The 20,005-nt window shown below is 44.5% G+C and overlaps 1 protein-coding gene across 1 annotated transcript in view; it reads left to right on the forward strand.

Moving 5' to 3' along the window:
* LOC142937967 (neural-cadherin) overlaps positions 1–20,005 on the forward strand; it is a 117,120-nt gene that overhangs the window by 63,667 nt on the left and 33,448 nt on the right. Inside the window, exons 7-18 of the mRNA XM_076081120.1 lie at positions 112–361; positions 1,099–1,241; positions 3,151–3,323; positions 3,587–3,755; positions 3,837–4,007; positions 5,675–5,847; positions 6,193–6,360; positions 11,151–11,400; positions 12,511–12,638; positions 12,726–12,912; positions 13,471–13,614; positions 19,485–19,768. Coding sequence (XP_075937235.1) covers positions 112–361; positions 1,099–1,241; positions 3,151–3,323; positions 3,587–3,755; positions 3,837–4,007; positions 5,675–5,847; positions 6,193–6,360; positions 11,151–11,400; positions 12,511–12,638; positions 12,726–12,912; positions 13,471–13,614; positions 19,485–19,768 — 2,240 coding nt within the window. The remainder of the gene's footprint in view (positions 1–111; positions 362–1,098; positions 1,242–3,150; positions 3,324–3,586; positions 3,756–3,836; positions 4,008–5,674; positions 5,848–6,192; positions 6,361–11,150; positions 11,401–12,510; positions 12,639–12,725; positions 12,913–13,470; positions 13,615–19,484; positions 19,769–20,005) is intronic.

Consider the following 20,005-nt stretch of genomic DNA (forward strand, 5'->3'; position numbering starts at 1 on the left):
CAGTCTACGGACTAATGTGTTTATAAAATCCCTCTCCTCTTCCTCTTCTTCTTTTATTTTGTTCTTTCTCGTCTCTCTCCTCCTCCTCCTCTTCCTCTTCCTCCTCCTCAGTTCTGGCCCGTGACTGTGACTCCGGTGTGAACTCTGACATCTCTTACTTCGTCCACGGAGGAGACTTTGTCATCACATCGGGGGGCGTGGTCAGCGCCGCCCGTCGCCTTGACTACGAGCGACCCAATCACATCTACGAGTTCGTGGTGGTTGCCGTGGACGCGGGGACACCCCCCCGCACGGGCACGGCCTCCGTCCGCGTCCGAGTCGCTAATAGCAACGACGAGGCGCCCGTCTTCTCCCAGAGCGCGTAAGAGTTGTATTATTATTATTATTATTATTTATTATTATAATTATGTATTATTATTTATATTACTATTATTATTATTTATTATTATTATTTATTATTTATTATTATTTATTATTGTTATTACTATTATTATTATGAGTCTTTTTTCTTTCAGTTTCCTGTTTAACTTTTCATCACATTTTGTTTTAATTCAACTTTATGGAACGACAAACTCTCTCTCGCTCTCTCTCTCTGTTTATCTCTCTGTCTGTCTCTCTCTTTCTGTTTCTCTCTCTCTATCTCTCTCTCTCTGTCTCTCTCTCTCTCTCTATCTCTCTCTCTCTCTCTCTGTCGGTGTCTCACTCTCGCTCTTTCTCTCTGTCTGTCTGTCTGTGTCTCTCTCTCTCTCTGTCTCTCTCTCTCTCCTGTCTCTGTCGGTGTCTCTCGCCCACAGAGTTTGCTAATGAAGTTGTTTTTAATTCACAATCTATTTTTCTCCATCTGTTTTCTCTTCATCTTCACCTTCATCTCACATCTCTGTCTCCTTCACACCTTCTCACTTCCTCTTCACTTTGTCATGAAGTTCTTAACTTCTTCTTCCTTTCTCCTTCTCTACTTTTTTCTCTCTCTCCTTCTTTTCTTCTTTTGTCTTCCTTGTTCTCTCCTTCTCTTCCTCCCCTCTCTCTCTCTCTCTCTCTCTCTCTCTCTCTCTTTATTTCTCTTGTATTAACCTCTCTCTCTCTCCTCCTCTTCATCAGTTATAAGACCTTCCTCAGTGAGGATGCCGGTCCAGACACTCTCGTCGCCATCGTTCACGCCAACGACCCCGACGGAGACGCCGTCTCCTACGCCATCACCGGGGGAAACGAGGACAGCAACTTCCTGCTGGACAACCAGAAGGGTGAGAAAGACACACACACACTCACACACACACTCACACACACACTCACACACACACTCACTAACTGTTGTCATGTGTTTCTGGTTAAAACATTTAAACATGAGTGTGTGAGTGTGTGTGTGTGTTTGAAGATACACTTCATGTGCAGCAGCGTGATGTGCAGTCATGTTTTGCATGTTTATCTCTACGTGTGTGTGTGTGTGTGTGTGTGTCTGTCTCTAAGCCTCTCTGTCACCTTATTACCCAGCATGCATTATTCCACTGCTCTACCACACACACACACACACAAATAAATGCACAAACAGATATGTACATGAGCATTTGCACATAAATGATATATTAAGACTCTCTCTATCTCACGCACACTCACACACACACTCTCACACACACACACACACAGGCAGCAGATGGCCTTTGGCTTGCTCGGCTGTTCAGCTTTGTCACTTCAAAGCGTTGTGAAGTATTTCCATGTCGATGTGTTCGCTCCCTCCCAGCCCGCGTGTCTCTATTCATGTTGCGACCAAAGCTGCTTATTTGTTTGTTTGTTTGTTTGCTTGCTGCTCTGCTCTGTTATGTTAATGTGGAAGTGATTGTTAGCGCAGGAAAAAGACAAAAACCCTCTGACATTTGTTTCAGGCCAGAGATGGAGCGACGTGGCAGACGGAGCTGTAAACACCGACAGTGTGTTTCATGTTTGAACTCAACATGTTGTTTGTATTTATTGTTATTTTGGAAACTCAAGCTGGGAAACTCTCACACAATTAATCAACTCATCATTTCAATGGGAGGATGATTGATTGAGAGGCTTGTTTTTTAGCAAAAATGCCAGAAATTTCCAGCATCTTTTCCAACGTAATTTTTTTCCATAAAGAGGTTGATTTTTCTGAGCATCCGCACCGTGAATAAAGGCATCAACCAATCATGATGTTTAAAACGTAGACTACAGAATACAACAACCATAGACTGAATATAAGAAGTGGACGTAGTCATCGTGACGTCTCATTAGTTTGTGGACGGATGTTATGAAGCCTAAACTTTGGTGGTTGATCGTCACCATCTTAGGTTTTTGCAACCAGTGAACAGGAAGTGACCATATCTGGACTGAGGAGGAGTGACGTAGAGACGCCGTATACGTCTCTGGTAGAGACCTGTCAATCACCGTGTAGCCCCGCCCCTAAAGCATCCCCTGCTTTATGGTCTGTTTGACTCTAAATGGACCATAATGTACTAAATGAACATCATGCTGTATTGAAGAAGACTTGAAACTAGAGATTGAGACCATAAACTCATGTTTACAATGTTTACTGAGGTAATAAATCAAGAGAGAAGTAGAGTCATTTTCTCATAGACTTCTATACAACCAGAGGAGTCGCCCCCTGGTGGTCACTAGAGAGAATGCAGCTTTAACACATGAATAACTCCCAACCATCTATGGACGTTCAGAAACAGGGTCTAAATATCATCATCTTCATCAAACTTCTCTTGAATCCACTTCTGAACAAAGACAACGACAGACTGTCGAAGCAAAAAGTTCCTGTTTTTAAATGAAATAATATAAAAAGCTGAGTGAAAACCAAACTGAAGAGACGAAATAGAGCAGAAACATTCTGCAGTTTGACAGTTTGACTTTGAGGGACTCTGCCTAATCAGCAGCTCTTAGGTGTTTTCTTTCCTCGTTCCTCTTCGTCTTCTCTTTGCTGAAATACAAAGAAGAGTCTGTTTATGTTAAATGTCCTCTGGCATCAAGAAAACACATCAACTCTTCAGTGCCTGAGAACTTAAAAGTAATTTAACTCAAAGAAATGTTTGTATTTCAGAGAAACTGGAAGACATGAGCTTTACCTTCAAACAAAGTGCTTGTTTTAACACAGTCCGTGTGTGTGCGTGTGTGTGTGTGTGTGTTTTACAGGCATCATCAAGCTGCGGAGGAGCCCCCCTCCGAGGCTCAGGGGCCCGCGGTACGTTCTCAACATCACGGCCACGGACGACAACGCGTCCGGCGGTCCGTACCCGCTCAGCAGCTCCGCTCAGGTCGTCGTGGGAATCAACGACATCAACAACAACAAGCCGCTCTTCCAGGAGGTGACTGACGCTGACATGTCTGTGCTCTGATAGGACGGGGGGGGGGGGGGGGGGGGGTGGTATCGTTAGGGTTTTATCAATACTCTTATCGGTTAACTTAAAACTTAAACTTAAATACTTTTTGATTGTCTTCTTTATTTTACCTGCTAATGAGCTAATTAAGCAAATTAAGGTAAGTGCCCAACATACAACTCTTGGCAACTGGGTTGGATTTCATCCCCGAGGCCTATAAATGACATGACGTGTTGTGTTTGTGCTCTCAGTGTCAGAACTACAGTCTGAACGCCGTGGTTCTGGAGAACCATCCTCCAGGGACGTTTGTCCTGCGCGTCCAGGCCCACGACGCCGACATGGGGGTCAACGGAGAGGTCAAATACGGCATCATGCACAGAGACGGGGTGTCCTCCGGGTTTGACATCGATCCTGACACCGGTAGGCTCCATGACGCTGTATGAATACTGCTTTTTACAGCTCTTTTTAGTAGAGTTAACACCAGTACCTGTGTTTTGTCAGGCGTGATCACCACCACGGTGAGTTTCGACCGGGAGCTTCGGAGGGAGTGCACGCTGTCGGTGACGGCCACGGATCAGGCCGACGAGCCGCTGATCGGCATCTGTCAGATCACCGTCGTCATCGCAGACCAGAACGACAACGACCCCAAGTTTGAAAACAGCCGCTACCAGTGTGAGTATTCTCCTTAGTACTGCTAAGAGTACTGCTACTACTAGTGTGAGTATTCTCCTTAGTACTGCTAAGAGTACTGCTACTACTAGTGTGAGTATTCTCCTTCGTACTGCTAAGAGTACTGCTACTACTAGTGTGAGTATTCTCCTTCGTACTGCTAAGAGTACTGCTACTACTTATAATGCTACTAATACTGCCATTGCATTACTGCTACATGTACTGTGAGTACTACAGTTTAGATCCGGTCCATAGCAGTTTTCAGCCTCTCATCAGTTGCTTCTGAATGAGACAGTGACACTCTGAGGGTTTAAAGGGTTGAACGGTGTCTTCTCCTCTGGAGTAAACATCTGTCCTCGTGTACATCAGGAACACTGCTGTGTGTTTGGAGGTGAATTTTGTCCTCGTCGTCCGTCACTCTGCGTCGGTTTGTAATCCTGGAAAGCTCTTCAGACCTGATGAAATATCCTCCGCCGGCTCCCTCGGGTCCTCGTTTGTTTACTACGTGTGCAAATATGTGTTTTGATAAGCGTCGTGTCAGAAGTTCTCCTCGTCAGATTAGGGACTCGCACGGAGTCGCTCATTAACTATTTAACAGGCAGATTGAAATGTTTCTGGGACACGCATTCGTGTGTGTGTGTGTGTGTGTGTGTTGGGAGGCGGTGAGCTGGAAACCATCTGTTTAGCCCGCTTCTTGTTTATCTCGTGGTCTTTATCAACATACATATGAATCAATATTTTTGGAAAAGGGAAATTGGATTTAATTGACTTTTCTAAATTTCTAGATTTACTCTTTTGTCTGCTAATCCTACAAGTTCTATCAAAGCTTCATGTTTTAAAGCTGCATTCTCTCTAGTGTCCACCAGGGGGCGACTCCTCTGGTTGTATAGAAGTCTATGAGAAAATGACTCTACTTCTCTCTTGATTTAGTACCTCAGTAAACATTGTAAACATGAGTTTATGATCTCAATCTCTAGTTTCAAGTCTTCTTCAATACAGCATGATGTTCATTTCGTACATTATGGTCCATTTAGAGTCAAACAGACCATAAAGCAGGGGATGCTTTAGGGCGGGGCTACACGGTGATTGACAGGTCTCTACCAGAGACGTATACAGCATCTCTACGCCACTCCTCCTCAGTCCAGATATGGTCACTTCCTGTTCACTGGTTGTAAAAAAAACAAGGTGGCAAAACCAAACCAGAAAAAGTGTTTTTTGAATCATCCATTTGTTGGAGCTGCGTCTGCTCTTCCTGGTTGTTCCTCTCATTAGACTCGGCAGCAGCTGACGTGATTATTCAGTAGAAACGCATTCAGAGACCCACAAACGTCAGAGAAGAGGACATTATCATTGACATAATGCTTGAAATGCACTCCTACAGAAGGCAAAGCTCCGGCTCTGCTCGTTTGTTGTCCGATCAGCAGGATTGGAAGGTTATATTCATGAATTCATAAAAACGCATCTGTCAACGTTGCAGACTGAGACCCCCCAAAAACATGACAGAACGAGGTGACGCAGCTGCTGACGCGGCACAAAAACACGCTCACATTATGTATAATGAGATCTGCTTAGCGTCACAGAACGGGACGTTTCTAGTTCAGTAAATGTGCAGTAGTACAAGTAGTACAAGTAGTACTAGAAGTATTTCAATGAATCTCTTCTCCTCTCAGACTTCCTGCGGGAGGACACTCCGGTGGGAACTAGTTTCCTGCGAGCAGCGGCACACGACGACGACCAGGGGAGCAACGCGGCCATCGCCTACTCCCTGTCCAATCAGAGGCCGGCTTACCTGCACATCAACCCCAGTACCGGCTGGATCTACGTCAACTACCCCATCTCACAGGTCAGCAGATAGAGAGAGTGATGTCCACCTTATCACACAGGTAGACGTACACACACACACAAATAAGTCATATATTATATTATATATATATATGTGTGTACATGGAGGCAGAGAGCTGCAAACATGTTTGGTATGAACCCACTGAGGGAACATGTGTGTGTTCTTTTGGTTCTATGTCTGTGTGTGGTTGTGTTTCTCTGTATAATGTGTGTACAATTTTAGCTTATACACAGGTACACTTGTAGTTCTGGGATTTAATTCAATTCAATTAATAATAAATAATAAATAACATGATAATAAACAACATGAAAATAAATAAAATGATAATGAATGAATGTCCCCCAGACGTCCAGGATCAACCAGCAGATCGTGGCCTCAGACGGAGGTAACCGCAGCAGCTCGGTGGAGCTCAGCGTCATCATCACCAACGTCCACAACCAGCCGCCGCTGTGGGAGGAGCCTGAGTACTGGGTCACCGTGCCAGAGAACACCGCCAGGGACGCCAAGATAGTGGTGAGGGACTCAAACAGGCCACGCCCACTTTGATCTGATAGGTAGCTCGTAATCAATACAACATACATTGACAGGTGGAATCTCTTTCTCTCTCTGTTTCTCTCTGTCTCTATCTCTGTCCGTCTGTCTCTGTCTCTATCTTTCTCTGTCTATCTGTCTCTCTCTCTGTCTCTCTGTCTCTCTCTCTCTCTCTCTGTCTCTATCTCTATCTCTCTCTGTCTGTCTGTCTCTCTCTGTCTCTATCTCTGTCCGTCTGTCTCTGTCTCTCTCTGTCTATCTGTCTCTATCTCTCTCTGTCTGTCTGTCTCTCTCTCTCTCTCTCTGTCTCTATCTCTCTCTCTCTCTCTCTATCTCTATCTCTCTCTGTCTGTCTGTCTCTCTCTGTCTCTATCTCTGTCCGTCTGTCTCTGTCTCTCTCTGTCTCTCTGTCTCTATCTCTCTCTGTCTCTCTGTCTCTCTCTCTCTGTCTCTATCTCTATCTCTCTCTGTCTGTCTGTCTCTCTCTGTCTCTATCTCTGTCCGTCTGTCTCTGTCTCTCTCTGTCTCTCTGTCTCTATCTCTCTCTGTCTGTCTGTCTCTCTCTCTCTCTCTCTGTCTCTATCTCTCTCTGTCTGTCTGTCTCTCTCTCTCTCTCTCTGTCAGCACGTTTAGTTGAGCATTTCCAAGCGTTTTCTGCCGAGCAAACAACAAACCCGCCCCGAGTCTGTCTCACCTGAGACACACACACACACACACACACACTTCTTTTGATCCCTCCTTCCTAATTTGCTCTCTTTTCCTAAGCCGCTGGTTTAGAAGGTGGAGAAGGTTTTTTTTTCTCCCTCCAGCTGTTCGATTTCATGGAGGTTAGTCAGTTTTCAAACAGTTACAGGGCGTATGTGTGTGTGTGTGTCTCTGTGTGTACGTGTGTGTGTTTACCGGTGCTGTATTTAATCTGTCCTTTTCGACCCTGACTGATGATGATGGTAATGGTGATGATGGTGGAAGTGATGGTGGTGATGATGGTGGAGATGATGGTGATGATAGTGGTGATGATGATGGTGGTGGAGGTGACTGGTCGTTATTATTAAAATTACTTTGTATTGAAAACATGTCTGATTTATTACTTCTCAAAACTGACAAGTACAATGTCTCCTCCTTCCTCTCCTCCACTGTGTTAATTGCACTGAGGAGGAACACTTGTTTTAAATTTAGCAGCGTTAATAAGGTTTGTTAATTACATTGTTAACAAGTCGGAGGGAGGCGTGTGTGCGTGTGTGTGTGTGTGTGTGCGTGCGTGTGTTAAATCTCCACATCAATCCGCTGTAGTCATCTGCTTATGGAGAATTATGTTTTGATTTTCTCACCTCACGTTGAAGAACTCACTTCCTGCTCGGTGAAGTTTATTTTGATGATGAGTGGAAATTAACACTTTTGTAGAAGAAAACAAAAATGAATGCGCTGTCATTTGTAGAAACCCCACGAAATCAATTTGTGTGTAATCCATGTTCTCATGGACCAGGAAGTTTAAAGACTGGAAAGACCCAAACAGATGAGGAGGAGGAGTCAAACCACTGTTTGGTCCCCGTGTGACACGAGAAGTAAACGTAGATTTATTAGTCACGTAACTTCCGTGCTTAAGTTGTGTCACTTCCGTAGTTATTTTAGACCAAACCACAATATTTTCTAAACCTAACTAAGTAGTTTAGTCGTCTAAACCTAACTAAGTAGTTTAGTCGTCTCAACCAAACTAAGTAGTTTAGTCGTCTCAACCTAACTAAGTAGTTTAGTCGTCTCAACCTAACTAAGTAGTTTTGTTGTCTAAACCTAACTAAGTAGTTTAGTCGTCTCAACCTAACTAAGTAGTTTAGTCGTCTCAACCTAACTAAGTAGTTTTGTTGTCTAAACCTAACTAAGTAGTTTAGTCGTCTCAACCTAACTAAGTAGTTTTGTTGTCTCAACCTAACTAAGTAGTTTTGTTGTCTCAACCTAACTAAGTAGTTTAGTTGTCTCAACCTAACTAAGTAGTTTAGTTGTCTCAACCTAACTCAGTAGTTTAGTTGTCTAAACCTAACTAAGTAGTTTAGTTGTCTAAACCTAACTAAGTAGTTTAGGTGTCTAAACCTAACTAAGTAGTTTAGGTGTCTAAACCTAACTCAGTAGTTTAGGTGTCTAAACCTAACTCAGTAGTTTAGTTGTCTAAACCTAACTCAGTAGTTTAGTTGTCTAAACCTAACTAAGTAGTTTAGTCGTCTAAACCTAACTAAGTAGTTTAGTCGTCTCAACCTAACTAAGTAGTTTTGTTGTCTAAACCTAACTAAGTAGTTTAGTCGTCTCAACCTAACTAAGTAGTTTAGTCGTCTCAACCTAACTAAGTAGTTTTGTTGTCTCAACCTAACTAAGTAGTTTTGTTGTCTCAACCTAACTAAGTAGTTTAGTTGTCTCAACCTAACTAAGTAGTTTAGTTGTCTCAACCTAACTCAGTAGTTTAGTTGTCTAAACCTAACTAAGTAGTTTAGGTGTCTAAACCTAACTAAGTAGTTTAGTTGTCTAAACCTAACTAAGTAGTTTAGGTGTCTAAACCTAACTAAGTAGTTTAGGTGTCTAAACCTAACTCAGTAGTTTAGGTGTCTAAACCTAACTAAGTAGTTTAGGTGTCTAAACCTAACTCAGTAGTTTAGTTGTCTAAACCTAACTAAGTAGTTTAGTCGTCTCAACCTAACTAAGTAGTTTAGTCGTCTAAACCTAACTAAGTAGTTTAGTCGTCTAAACCTAACTAAGTAGTAGAAGATCTGCGGCTTCGCTGGTCACTGAAGTGAAAACCTTTGAGTTCGGAGAAGGCTGTGGAGACGGACTTTCAGTGGACCTTTACAGAAGTTCAGTCAAAGCGTCAGTGCTTGGCTCAGGCTGCAGACCCTGGACCGGGGATACCGTTAAGCGGTGGAAAGAGAAAACTTTGAGGAGCTCCTGAACCGAAACAACACGAGTTTGAAGACTCTGAGGAAACCTCACCAATATGCTAAAGTCTGGACATTGTTGGGACAAGTGTCTTCAATGTTACTCAGACTTTGGGGGTGCTGGTTCCTGTTTTTAGAAGAGGAAAAGAGGCTCCAAGAGATTGTCAAACCTTGCAGCAATGCTGATTCTGTCCTCGTTGTGGAGCAGTGGATCAGCTAGCAGTCTCACTGGAGGAGTCATGGGAGTCCGCCCTTCCGGTCTACGTGTGTTTTGTGGACTTGGAGCAGACTTACGATTGTGTTGGTTTGTGGACTGATGTTTTGAAACCTCGAGTTCGGCCATATGACCTTCGCCATCTTGTTTTTCTTTCTGGAGTGATAATATATCTGATCTGGTTTGGGAACGCCTCAGGATCCCCCAGGAGGAGGTACGGGAAACATCTGGATCACTTTGCTGCCACCGAGACCCAGAGAATGGATAGATGGATTGAACTCTGATGTTTGTTGTGTCCTTATATTCCCCTGTGTTGTAGTGTGTGTGTGTGTGTGTGTGTGTGTGTGTGTGTGTGTGTGTGTGTGTGTGTGTGTGTGTGTGACACTCTGAGTGGCTGGTAGAGAGATGAAAGTGAGGGGCGTTCTCTGGTCAACGGTGAGGGAGAGAGAGAGAAGGCTGAGAGGGTTTCAGTGTTTTTGAAGATGTGGACATCGTTTCTCACTCAGCGTCTGTCAGCGTGTCGCTGTGAGGAAACGTGTTTCAAGATATACACACGACAAAGAATGAGGAGGAAAATAGAGGGGGGGTGTTAATGTGACGAATAGTCCTGGACATTTAACAGAGATTGTATTTGAAAATCTGTCCCGGTGAAGTTACATGAATCAGTAGAATATTTGGGTTCAGTGGAAACCAAAATGCAGCAGAAAACACAATCCTTCCCTGGAGTTAAAAGCTCAAACACACACACACACACACACTCTGCAGCCGAGAGAACACGAGTCCTAAAAGCTCCTCTGCAGCTCAGGACAACACAAACACACACACAGACACACACACACACATCTTCTAGCAAATTCACACGTCAACAAAGCAGAAACTGAAACCCCTTTTTAGGTGTTGGATTTTTTTTTTCCCTCTCGACTTGCTTCTCTTCCATAGAAGGACCGGAGCGTTGGAACGCTGCATTCTTGGTAACACGGTTGTTTATCCCACCGTGTCATATTTTTCACTGAGTGTTATGGTTTATGGGTCTGGGAGACGTTAAGACCCGCCGAGACCGTTATGAAGACGAGCGGCCTGCTAACGTGACGTCATCGCGAACCGGTTCTTCTTCTGCTTCGTTCTTTGAAGGATTGTAATGAGATGTGTGTGTGTGTGTGTGCGTGTGTAGGATTAAAGATATAAACTTGAAGTCTAAGAGGAATGCACGGAGGGTCGAGGAGCTGCAGTTATTTTACACGAGCGGCCTCTATTCTCCACAACCAGTAATTAAAAGCTTTTAAAACGATGCTCCCTTAGTTTTTTGCTCATAATCGATCAGAGTCACGAGTATTGTTAAGGCCCGAGCAGCATCTGAAGGTATCAAATCATGAATATGTTCCTGTACCACATAGAGATACTATCTACTGTGAGTATTCTTATAATATATTCAGTTTTCGTCATTTCTGAAGTTGTATTTGGTGAGGAAAATGTTTAATGTGTCGCTATAAGTCGGAGAGATCTCATCGCCCCCCCCCCCACCCACACACACATATTAGTCCCTGTGTCACTTCCTGCTGACTTGCTTTTTCTCTGCTTCCTTAAAACACCGTGAACCTGGCCTCGTCTCTCTCTCTCTCTCTCTCCCCCCCCCCCATCAGACCATCAAGGCAACGTCCCCGCTCGGTGATCCCCGGGTGACCTACAACCTGGAGGAGGGTCAGGTGCCGGAGACCAACATGCCGGTTCGGTTCTACATCAAGCCGAACCGGGCGGACAGCTCGGCGTCCATCCTGGTGGCCGAGAACCTGGACTACGAGACCACGCGCTTCTTCACGCTCAGGGTTCGAGTCCAGAACGTCGCCGCCGTGCCGCTCGCGTCGTTCACCACCGTCTACGTCAACGTGACAGGTGAGATAGTGGGAGGAGTCTGTGCTCGACCACTTTTTAAGCTTAACACGTGAGAGGGGAGACGTTTCTTCAAAGGGTTGTTTGAGGGTAAACACAAATAAAACATATAAATGTCGTCAGAAATCTAGTTTGTTATTTCGGGAGGTTGATGGTTCTAACAAATCGCTTGCTGTTCGTTCCCCGTATGAAACCAGAAGTCAGCGTTGATTTGTTTGTCTCATAACTTACGCACTTCGGTAACGCCCTTCTGTAGTTATTCTAACTCAAACCACGACGAACTAAATACTTCACAAACTTTTCCCAACTAAGTTGTTTCCCGTGAAGATGTAATTCTATTTAGAAAATACTATTCACGTAACGTGCGGAAATTGACACGTTTTGTTGGCTTTAGCAGGAAAACAAATGAGGATTTACTTTTTGTAACGATCCATCGAGGATACGTTGAACCGGTGACAGTCAGACCTGATTGTACTCGTCTGAATATTAAATGATTTCATATCTAAACACAAGTCGAAATCAAAACACACACAAAAATAACAGTCGTATCGCCGGTCGTCTCTGGCGGCAGAAGAAACAGGCGGCGTGAGACTCACTTCAGCAGTGACTCATCAGTTCAGTCTGTAGGCGGCTGCAGAGAAAAAGCACTTCCTGACTTTGATTGGCTTTGAACAAACCCACATCGGACGCTGTAATTGGCTTAGCAGAGCTTGAAAGTGAGCTGACAAGCGGCTTTTGTGGACTCTTCACGGTGTTTTGGAGGATTATTCCTCACTAATAAGTTGGTTTTCATCAGTCCGACTTCACTCTCTTTCTCCGTCTGTTATGTGTTAACGTTTTAATCTTCTTCTATGGTGTGAATGTGGCATAAAAACCACAAACTTTCTTTGACCTCGATCTGCTTGTCTTTCTTGCGTTTCTTCTTCTTCTTCTTTGTCTTTTCTTTCCTCTTCTGTCAGTTTTTAATCCACTTTAATCAGCTTTTCATGGACGTGACAGACGGCATGTGTTCTGCTGCCAGATCCTGCAACAACAAAACAAACACAACAACAACAACAAAAAAGATAAATTTAGGAGTAAATGCTTCCTCCTCTTTTCTTTTCTCTCCGTCAGACGTGAACGACAACGTTCCTTTCTTCCTGTCGTCCACCTACGAGGCCACGGTGCCCGAAGGAGCCGAGATCGGCACGTCGGTGGCTCAGGTGTCGGCCACAGACCTGGACTCTGGTCTACACGGGATGGTGAGGGACACCTGAACATACCTGCTGATTATCTTCCTCCTCTTCTACTTCTTCTTCTTCAACGTTAGCCTCTTCCTTGTTCTCCAGGTCCACTATGTGATCCTGAAGGACGAGAGCGGGGACTCTCAGTTCTTCAGCATCGACTCGCGCAGCGGCGTCATCGTCACTCGAGCTTCTTTCGACCGCGAGCAGAAGGCCTCCTACCTGATCGAGGTCCAGTCCCAGGACAGCTCCGAGTCGGCCAGACCGGGCCAACAGGGACAACCCAACACCGGTAACACTCACTCACTCTCTCATCGTACTGCTGCCAGTTCAGATGATGAATGAGATCCACTGGAAAAGGTTCATAGTGGGGACTCGAGAGCTGAAGAATCAAAACATTTATCAACATTTTGCATTTTAAAAAGTGAAAGGACTTTTTGTTTTGTGACGGTTTCGGTTACTTATTTTAGCCTAATATTGAAACATCTGCAGGAAGCTTTAAGTTGTACTCAGCACTGCTGTATTGTGTGTTGAATGAATACAACCCACAACTAATCCCCCTAATCCCCCCCCTCGTCTAGAAACAATAGGCGGTTAGGAGTCGACACACTTCATTCAAACAAGCAGCGCTGTATGCAGCCAATCAACTCGAAACCATTGTGTAAGAACATCATTCAGTTCAGCCAAAAACTAAATTAAACTCGCCAAACTGCCGTTAGCTGTTAGCCGTTAGCCAAACACACCATATGTTCTGTTAGCTGAAACAAATCAGACCACAGAAGAAGAGAGCTGCTTCATGATGATGATGACGATGATGATGATGATGATGTTCATGATGTCCGTCTCTCAGACACGGCGTACGTCAGGATCTTCGTCACCGACGTCAACGACAACGCCCCGGCGTTCGCCCGGCCGGCGTACGAGGTGAGCGTTGAGGAAGACGAGGAGGTCGGCTTCGTCCTCATCACCGTCACCGCCAACGACGAGGACGAAGGTGAGCTGAGTCTTCTGTCTGCCTCTCCTCCTTCTCTCCAGCTCGTTTCCTCTGTTCTATTCATCCCTCATTCCCTTTCTTCTTCCCTCCGCTCCTCCTCTCCTCACCCTCTCCTCACCTATCACCCACTTCTTCATTTCTCTCCCCCTCCTCATCTTCCTCTCCCCTCCATCCTCTCCTCTTCCTCTTCTCACCTCTCCTCCTCCTCCTCCTCTTATTCACTCCTGTCCCCTTCTTCCTCCTTCCTCCTCTCCTCCACCCTCGTCTCTCCCCCTCTATCCTCTCTTCCAACCTCCTCTCATCTTCCTGTCTCTTTTCCTCCTTCTCCACCCTCTCATGTCCCATCCTCCTCTCTCCTCTTCCTCTCGCCTCTCCTCTCCTCTCTCCTCCTCCCTTGCTGTCACAGCTCGTTAGTGGCTGCTGTTGCTCCCTTGAGGTCGACTCTGTTGATGTTTGTCTCTTTGTTTGTCTTCGTCCCTCATTCCTCCTCTTCCTCCTCCTCCTCTTCCTCCTCCTCCGCTCCAACCAATAAGCAGCAGGAGGCAAAAAATGAATAAATGTGAGAACAACAAAACAAGCGCCTCTCTTTCCTCTCCGTCTCTCTTAATGACGGCTGCCGGCATCTCCTCGGAGCCTCGGGGGGGTTTTCTTCTCTGTGAGCGAAGACGAGTGACGTCTCATTATTTACTTTATTTAGTTGTGAATCTTTAACCTTTATTCGTCCTGTTTTCGTGCTCCAGACTCTTGATTCTCCATCTCTCTCTCGTCTCGTTTTCTACAAACTTTTTATTTCGTGGTTTCGATCAGATTTCTAAGAATGCAGCCGTTTACCGTTCGTGTTAAAAATAGGAACATGTGAGGTTGTGTGACTCGGTTGTGTGGGCTGGTGGGAGGAGAGTCAAAGAGTTTAAGAATGTCTTTAATGAGTCTCAGACGCCTTACATGACTCATGACGATCATGTGATTTATGATAATAGGTCCGTTTGGAGATGCACAATGCATGCTGGGTAGATTTGTGTCCGACTTGATCTGATGTCGTGAACACGTGGTCAACGACGACCTCACGAGAGCTGATGGGAAACGCCTGGCTGGCAAAAATGTGCCTCTTGTCTGTTGTGAACACTTGATGATGTCATTACGTCACATTACGGGCAGATTTTAGCACGACATCGCCTTCTGCCCTCTGATCATGAATGTTAGCATAAATTACAAATAATCCGTGTTGTGTTGAGGAATATTTTATTCGTGTTTCTACATTCATAATTATTATTTTTTTAAAGTAAGTTGTGTGTTTATTTGTTCAAATTTGATGATGTCCGATTTTTGTGTCCGATTCCAATACTTTTAATCAATTGCTTTTATAACCTTTTAGCTTATTGATTGATTTGATTGATTGATTTGATAGTGCAGGCACTGGGGAAATATTTCAAAGGGTTAAATAAAATACACTAAAGCTGTTGCACTTAGTCGGGAGTGAGTTTGTTCTTTTGATGAAAATGATTAACAGATTGGATTATTGTTCAAAACTATTGTTCTGTCTCTGAAGTGTGACGTTAACATGGTTACAGTCTCTCAACACGACTAATTCAATGATGCCGATGCTCTTTGATCTTTTTTTGTGATGAAACACAAACAGTCTTCAAATAGCTGATGTAGTCCGACCAACATTTGGAGTCTCAGAGCTTTAAAACATAGGCTTTGTTTTTAGATTTTTTTATTGTATTTCCAGCTATTTTTATCCTCATTTTGTCTGTGTGTTTGTTTGTTTGTGTGTTTGTTTGTTTGTGTGTTTGTTTGTGTGTCTGAGGAGCAGTTGTGGATGGAAGTGTCTACATTTAGTGTTTATTCCCGTCAGACTTGACACCGAACGTGGGATTAAGAAATGCAAAGACAGCAAACTGCTGCTGATTCCCTCCCAAACGTAGACGCTTTATCCCCCGTTCGTGTCTCGTCAGGGACTCCCCGTGGTAATTATCAAGCACCCCTCGACCCCAAACCACTGGGGGGGTCCAAAGAAGGAGACGGAGAACCAGTCATTTTAGCTCAAACCCCCCCCCCCCCCTTCCTACCAGGCAGGTAGGTGGGGGATTAACTAAAACTGAGACCTGATCCCTGCTGAGTCAGCACTCACTCTGTTTGTGAAGAAATGCATCTCTTCCTCTGGTTGAGTCTCCACTGGTTTAACTGGTTTAGCATTAAATGAAGCCTGAACATTGTAAAGAGAAGTCAAACACTAAATAAGCTTCTGAACCTCTAACGCAGTGGTGCAGATTTTGTTCTTCTAATTTATCTTGCGATACATAAATGTCATTGGGTGCATTTAGTTGCAATATGTCCTTTGTGCTTTGTTGGGTGCATGAAAAGAGGAAAATGTATATCGACATTATTGGCCCTCAATAATTGTGAAAAAACGTCACAATAATTATTTTTCAGCTCAGTTTGTTTCGATGCAGGATTATGGAAAATCTCCATTACATTTGGAGCGGTTATGAATTATTTTTCACTTTCGTTCACTTCAGTAGTTATTTTAACCCCAACAACGATCTTTTCCGAAACCTAACTAAGTAGTTTAGTTGTCTGAACCTAACTACGTAGTTTAGTTGTCTGAACCTAACTACGTAGTTTAGTTGTCTGAACCTAACTACGTAGTTTAGTTGTCTCAACCTAACTAAGTAGTTTAGTTGTCTGAACCTAAGTCATTTTGTTGTCTCAACCTAACTAAGTAGTTTTGATGTTTTTGATAAGAAAACGCACACAAAAATGAGAAGTAACTGTGTGTAAAATATCATCCGAACCGTTGCATGAGGATAAGTTGGGATATCTATATATGTAGGTGTATATAAAGGTGTTTATATAGGTCTATATATGTTTACTGTATAGTGTTGGTTTGTCTGAAGGTGAAAGAAACTATTGACAGAGTTAAAGCTCCAATCTGAGGTTTGATGAGCTGTAAACTAAACTGAAGGTTTTATCCTCCGACTGCAGCTGTGTGTGTGTGTGTGTGAGTGTGTGAGCGTGTGAGTGTGTGAGCGTGTGTGTGTGTTGATGTTGACAGGTGTCCGACATAAACTGGAGGTCAGACGAACACAATTACAGGAGAACCACACACACACACACACATACACACATGTATGTGTGGGGGGGGGGGTTTAGTCCTAAAGCTGATTAGGCGCAGCAGCTTTTGTCTTTTTCTGGATCCCGTTTGGTCCTCCGAGTGGAAAATTTGCCGAACTAAGTGTGTCTGGTAATGAGATCAAGAGGCGTTTTTATAATTCCGCTGAGTTTGGTGTTTCAGTTTAGTGTCGCCGCGGGGTTTAGTGAGCGCACACACACACACACACACTGCTGCAGTGAGACTGAGTGATAATGAGGGTGAGTTTTTTTAGGTGATGTTTCTGTGCAGACAGAAGACAATGAAAGTTTTTTTTCCAAATAACTGATCCTGTTAAATCTTTGCTCACCAAGTCCGTATTTTATCCTTTAAAATTGTCACACGTTTAAAAATAAATACGACCGGCCGGCTCTTCGTCATACGAATGACGCAACAGTTTGTAAATCATTTAGCTTAACTAACACGTGAGAGCGACGGGTCAAAGGCACACCGGACTTTCAACCCAACGTCTTCTTCTTGTTATTACGTTAGTAACGTTTGTGACGTGTTTTTCCCTGATGTTTTGTTGACATACTTATTTACCTTAGTTAATGTTGTTACGTCATCTATACATCATGTGGGATGGGAAGGATTCGCATGTTCAGAACTACACAATCTTATAATTTATAGATAATTATTCCGACAGAATACATCGGACTTTGAGATTCACTGCTTTACAAGATGTGACACATTCATGTATTATTTAGTCTGAGTATGTCAGAGGGTTCAGAAACATCTGAAGAGTGGAGCCAAAGCTTCATATGTTAAAGCTGCATTCTCTCTAGTGTCCACCAGGGGGCGACTCCTCTGGTTGTATAGAAGTCTATGAGAAAATGACTCTACTTCTCTCTTGATTTATTACCTCAGTAAACATTGTAAACATGAGTTTATGGTCTCAATCTCTAGTTTCAAGTCTTCTTCAATACAGCATGATGTTCATTTAGTACATTATGGTCCATTTAGAGTCAAACAGACCATAAAGCAGGGGATGCTTTAGGGCGGGGCTACACAGTGATTGACAGGTCTCTACCAGAGACGTATACGGCGTCTCTACGTCGCTCCTCCTCAGTCCAGATATGGTCACTAACGTTTATCGGTTGCAAAAAACAACAACATGGCAACGACCAAAATGCCGAACTCTAGGCTTCAAAATATCAGTCCACAAACCAATGACATCATGACGATTACATCCACTTCTTAATTACAGTCTGTGTGTGAAACGTCTGGAAGTCATGTAGGACGTTTCCATGAGCTCCTCTTCACCTTCAAAATGCGTAAATCTTCCTTCAGCACTCAGTTGTTTTGTGAGGAACTCTGAAGGAAGTCAAAGGTACAAAGATGAGTCATCTGAGGTCACAACATGTGATATATTTTGGGGCCTCCTGCTAGGTTTCGAATTAAATCAGCCCTATCCCCCTGTGTGTGTGTGTGTGTGTGTGTGTGTGTGTGTGTGTGTGTGTGTGTGTGTGTGTGTGTGTGTGTGTGTGTGTGTGAGGAGGGCAGCACCATATGGTCTGATCATTAGGGAAGCTGCCGGAGGCACAAAACCGCTGGAGCTGCTCCTCTCACACACATTTACACACACACACACACTCGGAGTGTCACGACGCATCGTGCTCAGAGGGCGGTGACGGACCGGTGCACTTAAGCTTCACACACACACACACACTCTCCCTCTCCGGTGTGGTAATGAAGGTCCTCCATGTCTCTACAGATGGTGTTTGTCTCCTAAAGTCTCCTTGGTGCCGGTAAAGAGAGAGCAGCAGGCCGGACCCTGACAGACCTGCCTCTGGGCTCTAAACATGTGTGTGTGTGTGTGTAGGTGTGTTTGTGTATTTTACATTAATTTACTCCATCAGGAGAGAAGAGCAGAGGAGATGAGGGAGTCAGGGTCAGAGGAAAGACGAGTTTAGGAGCAAGGAGAGAGGAAATGAAGAGAGAGGAAAAGGCCAGAAGAGGAGCAGAAAGGAGGAGGGAAGGACACAAGGAAAGGAGGAATGAAAGAGTTCAAGAGACAATTTGACAAAAGAGGTATAAAGGATAGAAGGAAGAAAAAGGAAATTTCAAGTTTTGGGGGGAGATGTGAGGAGTGTGAAGAGGAAGGAAGCATAATAGGATAGAAAGGAGGAAGCAAGGGGATGAGGCAGGATAGGAGGAGTCAAGGTTCGAGGAAAGATGAGTCTAGGGGACGAGAGGAAAGAAATGAAAGAGGAGAGGAGATGAGGGAGGATAGGAGGAGATACGGCTCTTTTGCAAGGACGGCGAGGAAAAGACGAGTGTGTGTGTGTGTGTGTGTGTGTGTGTGTGTAACAGAGAGGAAGTCATCTAATGAGCCCCACTGTGAGAGAGACGCCTGTTTTCCTCCCAAATATTTAATATCTACTGCTGCTGTCCACACGGGTCATCGTGTGTGTGTGTGTGTGTGTGTGTGTGTGTGTGTGTGTGTGTGTGTGTGTGTATCCACTGCCAATCAAACACTTGTTTTGGGGGGTTTTCCCCGCATGGAAATCTGCTCCAATATCACTCAAAAAGTTTATTTTCACAATAAGAGCTCCTGTCGGCTCAACGTGTTCTGGGGTCTTTGTTTAAAATGCATGAGGTCATAAAGGATCATAAAGGAAGTTGTGTGTGTTGGATCGTGTCAGCCGTGATGTTATCGCCCATATAAAACATCCACAAACCACTCACATTGACCTGATCTCCACTTCCTCCCCTCCAGGTGCCAACGCCAAGCTGCGCTACCAGATCACCTCCGGTAACACCATGGGCGCCTTCGACGTGGAGCCCGAGGTGGGCACCGTCTTCGTGGCCCAGCCGCTGGACTACGAGACGGAGCAGCGCTACGAGCTCCGGCTGGTCGCCTCCGACGGGAAGTGGGAGAACGAGACGCTGGTGGTGGTTCAGGTGGTCAACCGCAACGACGAGGCACCCGTCTTCAGCCAGACCGAGTACCACGCCGCCGTGACCGAGGAGCTCACCCAGCTGCCCGTCGTCATGCTGGAGGTCAGTCATCAAACACAGGGTTTTGGTTTTTGCATGTTTTTTTTGGTTAAGCTTGTCCTGTTGAAAATGTAAACATGTGAGAGCAGCACCTCCACCATGACGGTTTAACACAGACTCGTCTAATAGTGTCGGTCACGCCTTCAAACATGGCGGTGAATTCTCCCCGAGGCCTCACCTCAGATAACGTGTCCTCAAACTAACACATCACACGTGTGTTTCAACACAATGTCACATTTA

Source organism: Anarhichas minor, unplaced genomic scaffold (genome assembly GCF_050575085.1).
Source record: "Anarhichas minor isolate MPS153535 unplaced genomic scaffold, ASM5057508v1 ptg000079l, whole genome shotgun sequence".
In the NCBI taxonomy this organism is placed as follows: domain Eukaryota; kingdom Metazoa; phylum Chordata; class Actinopteri; order Perciformes; family Anarhichadidae; genus Anarhichas; species Anarhichas minor.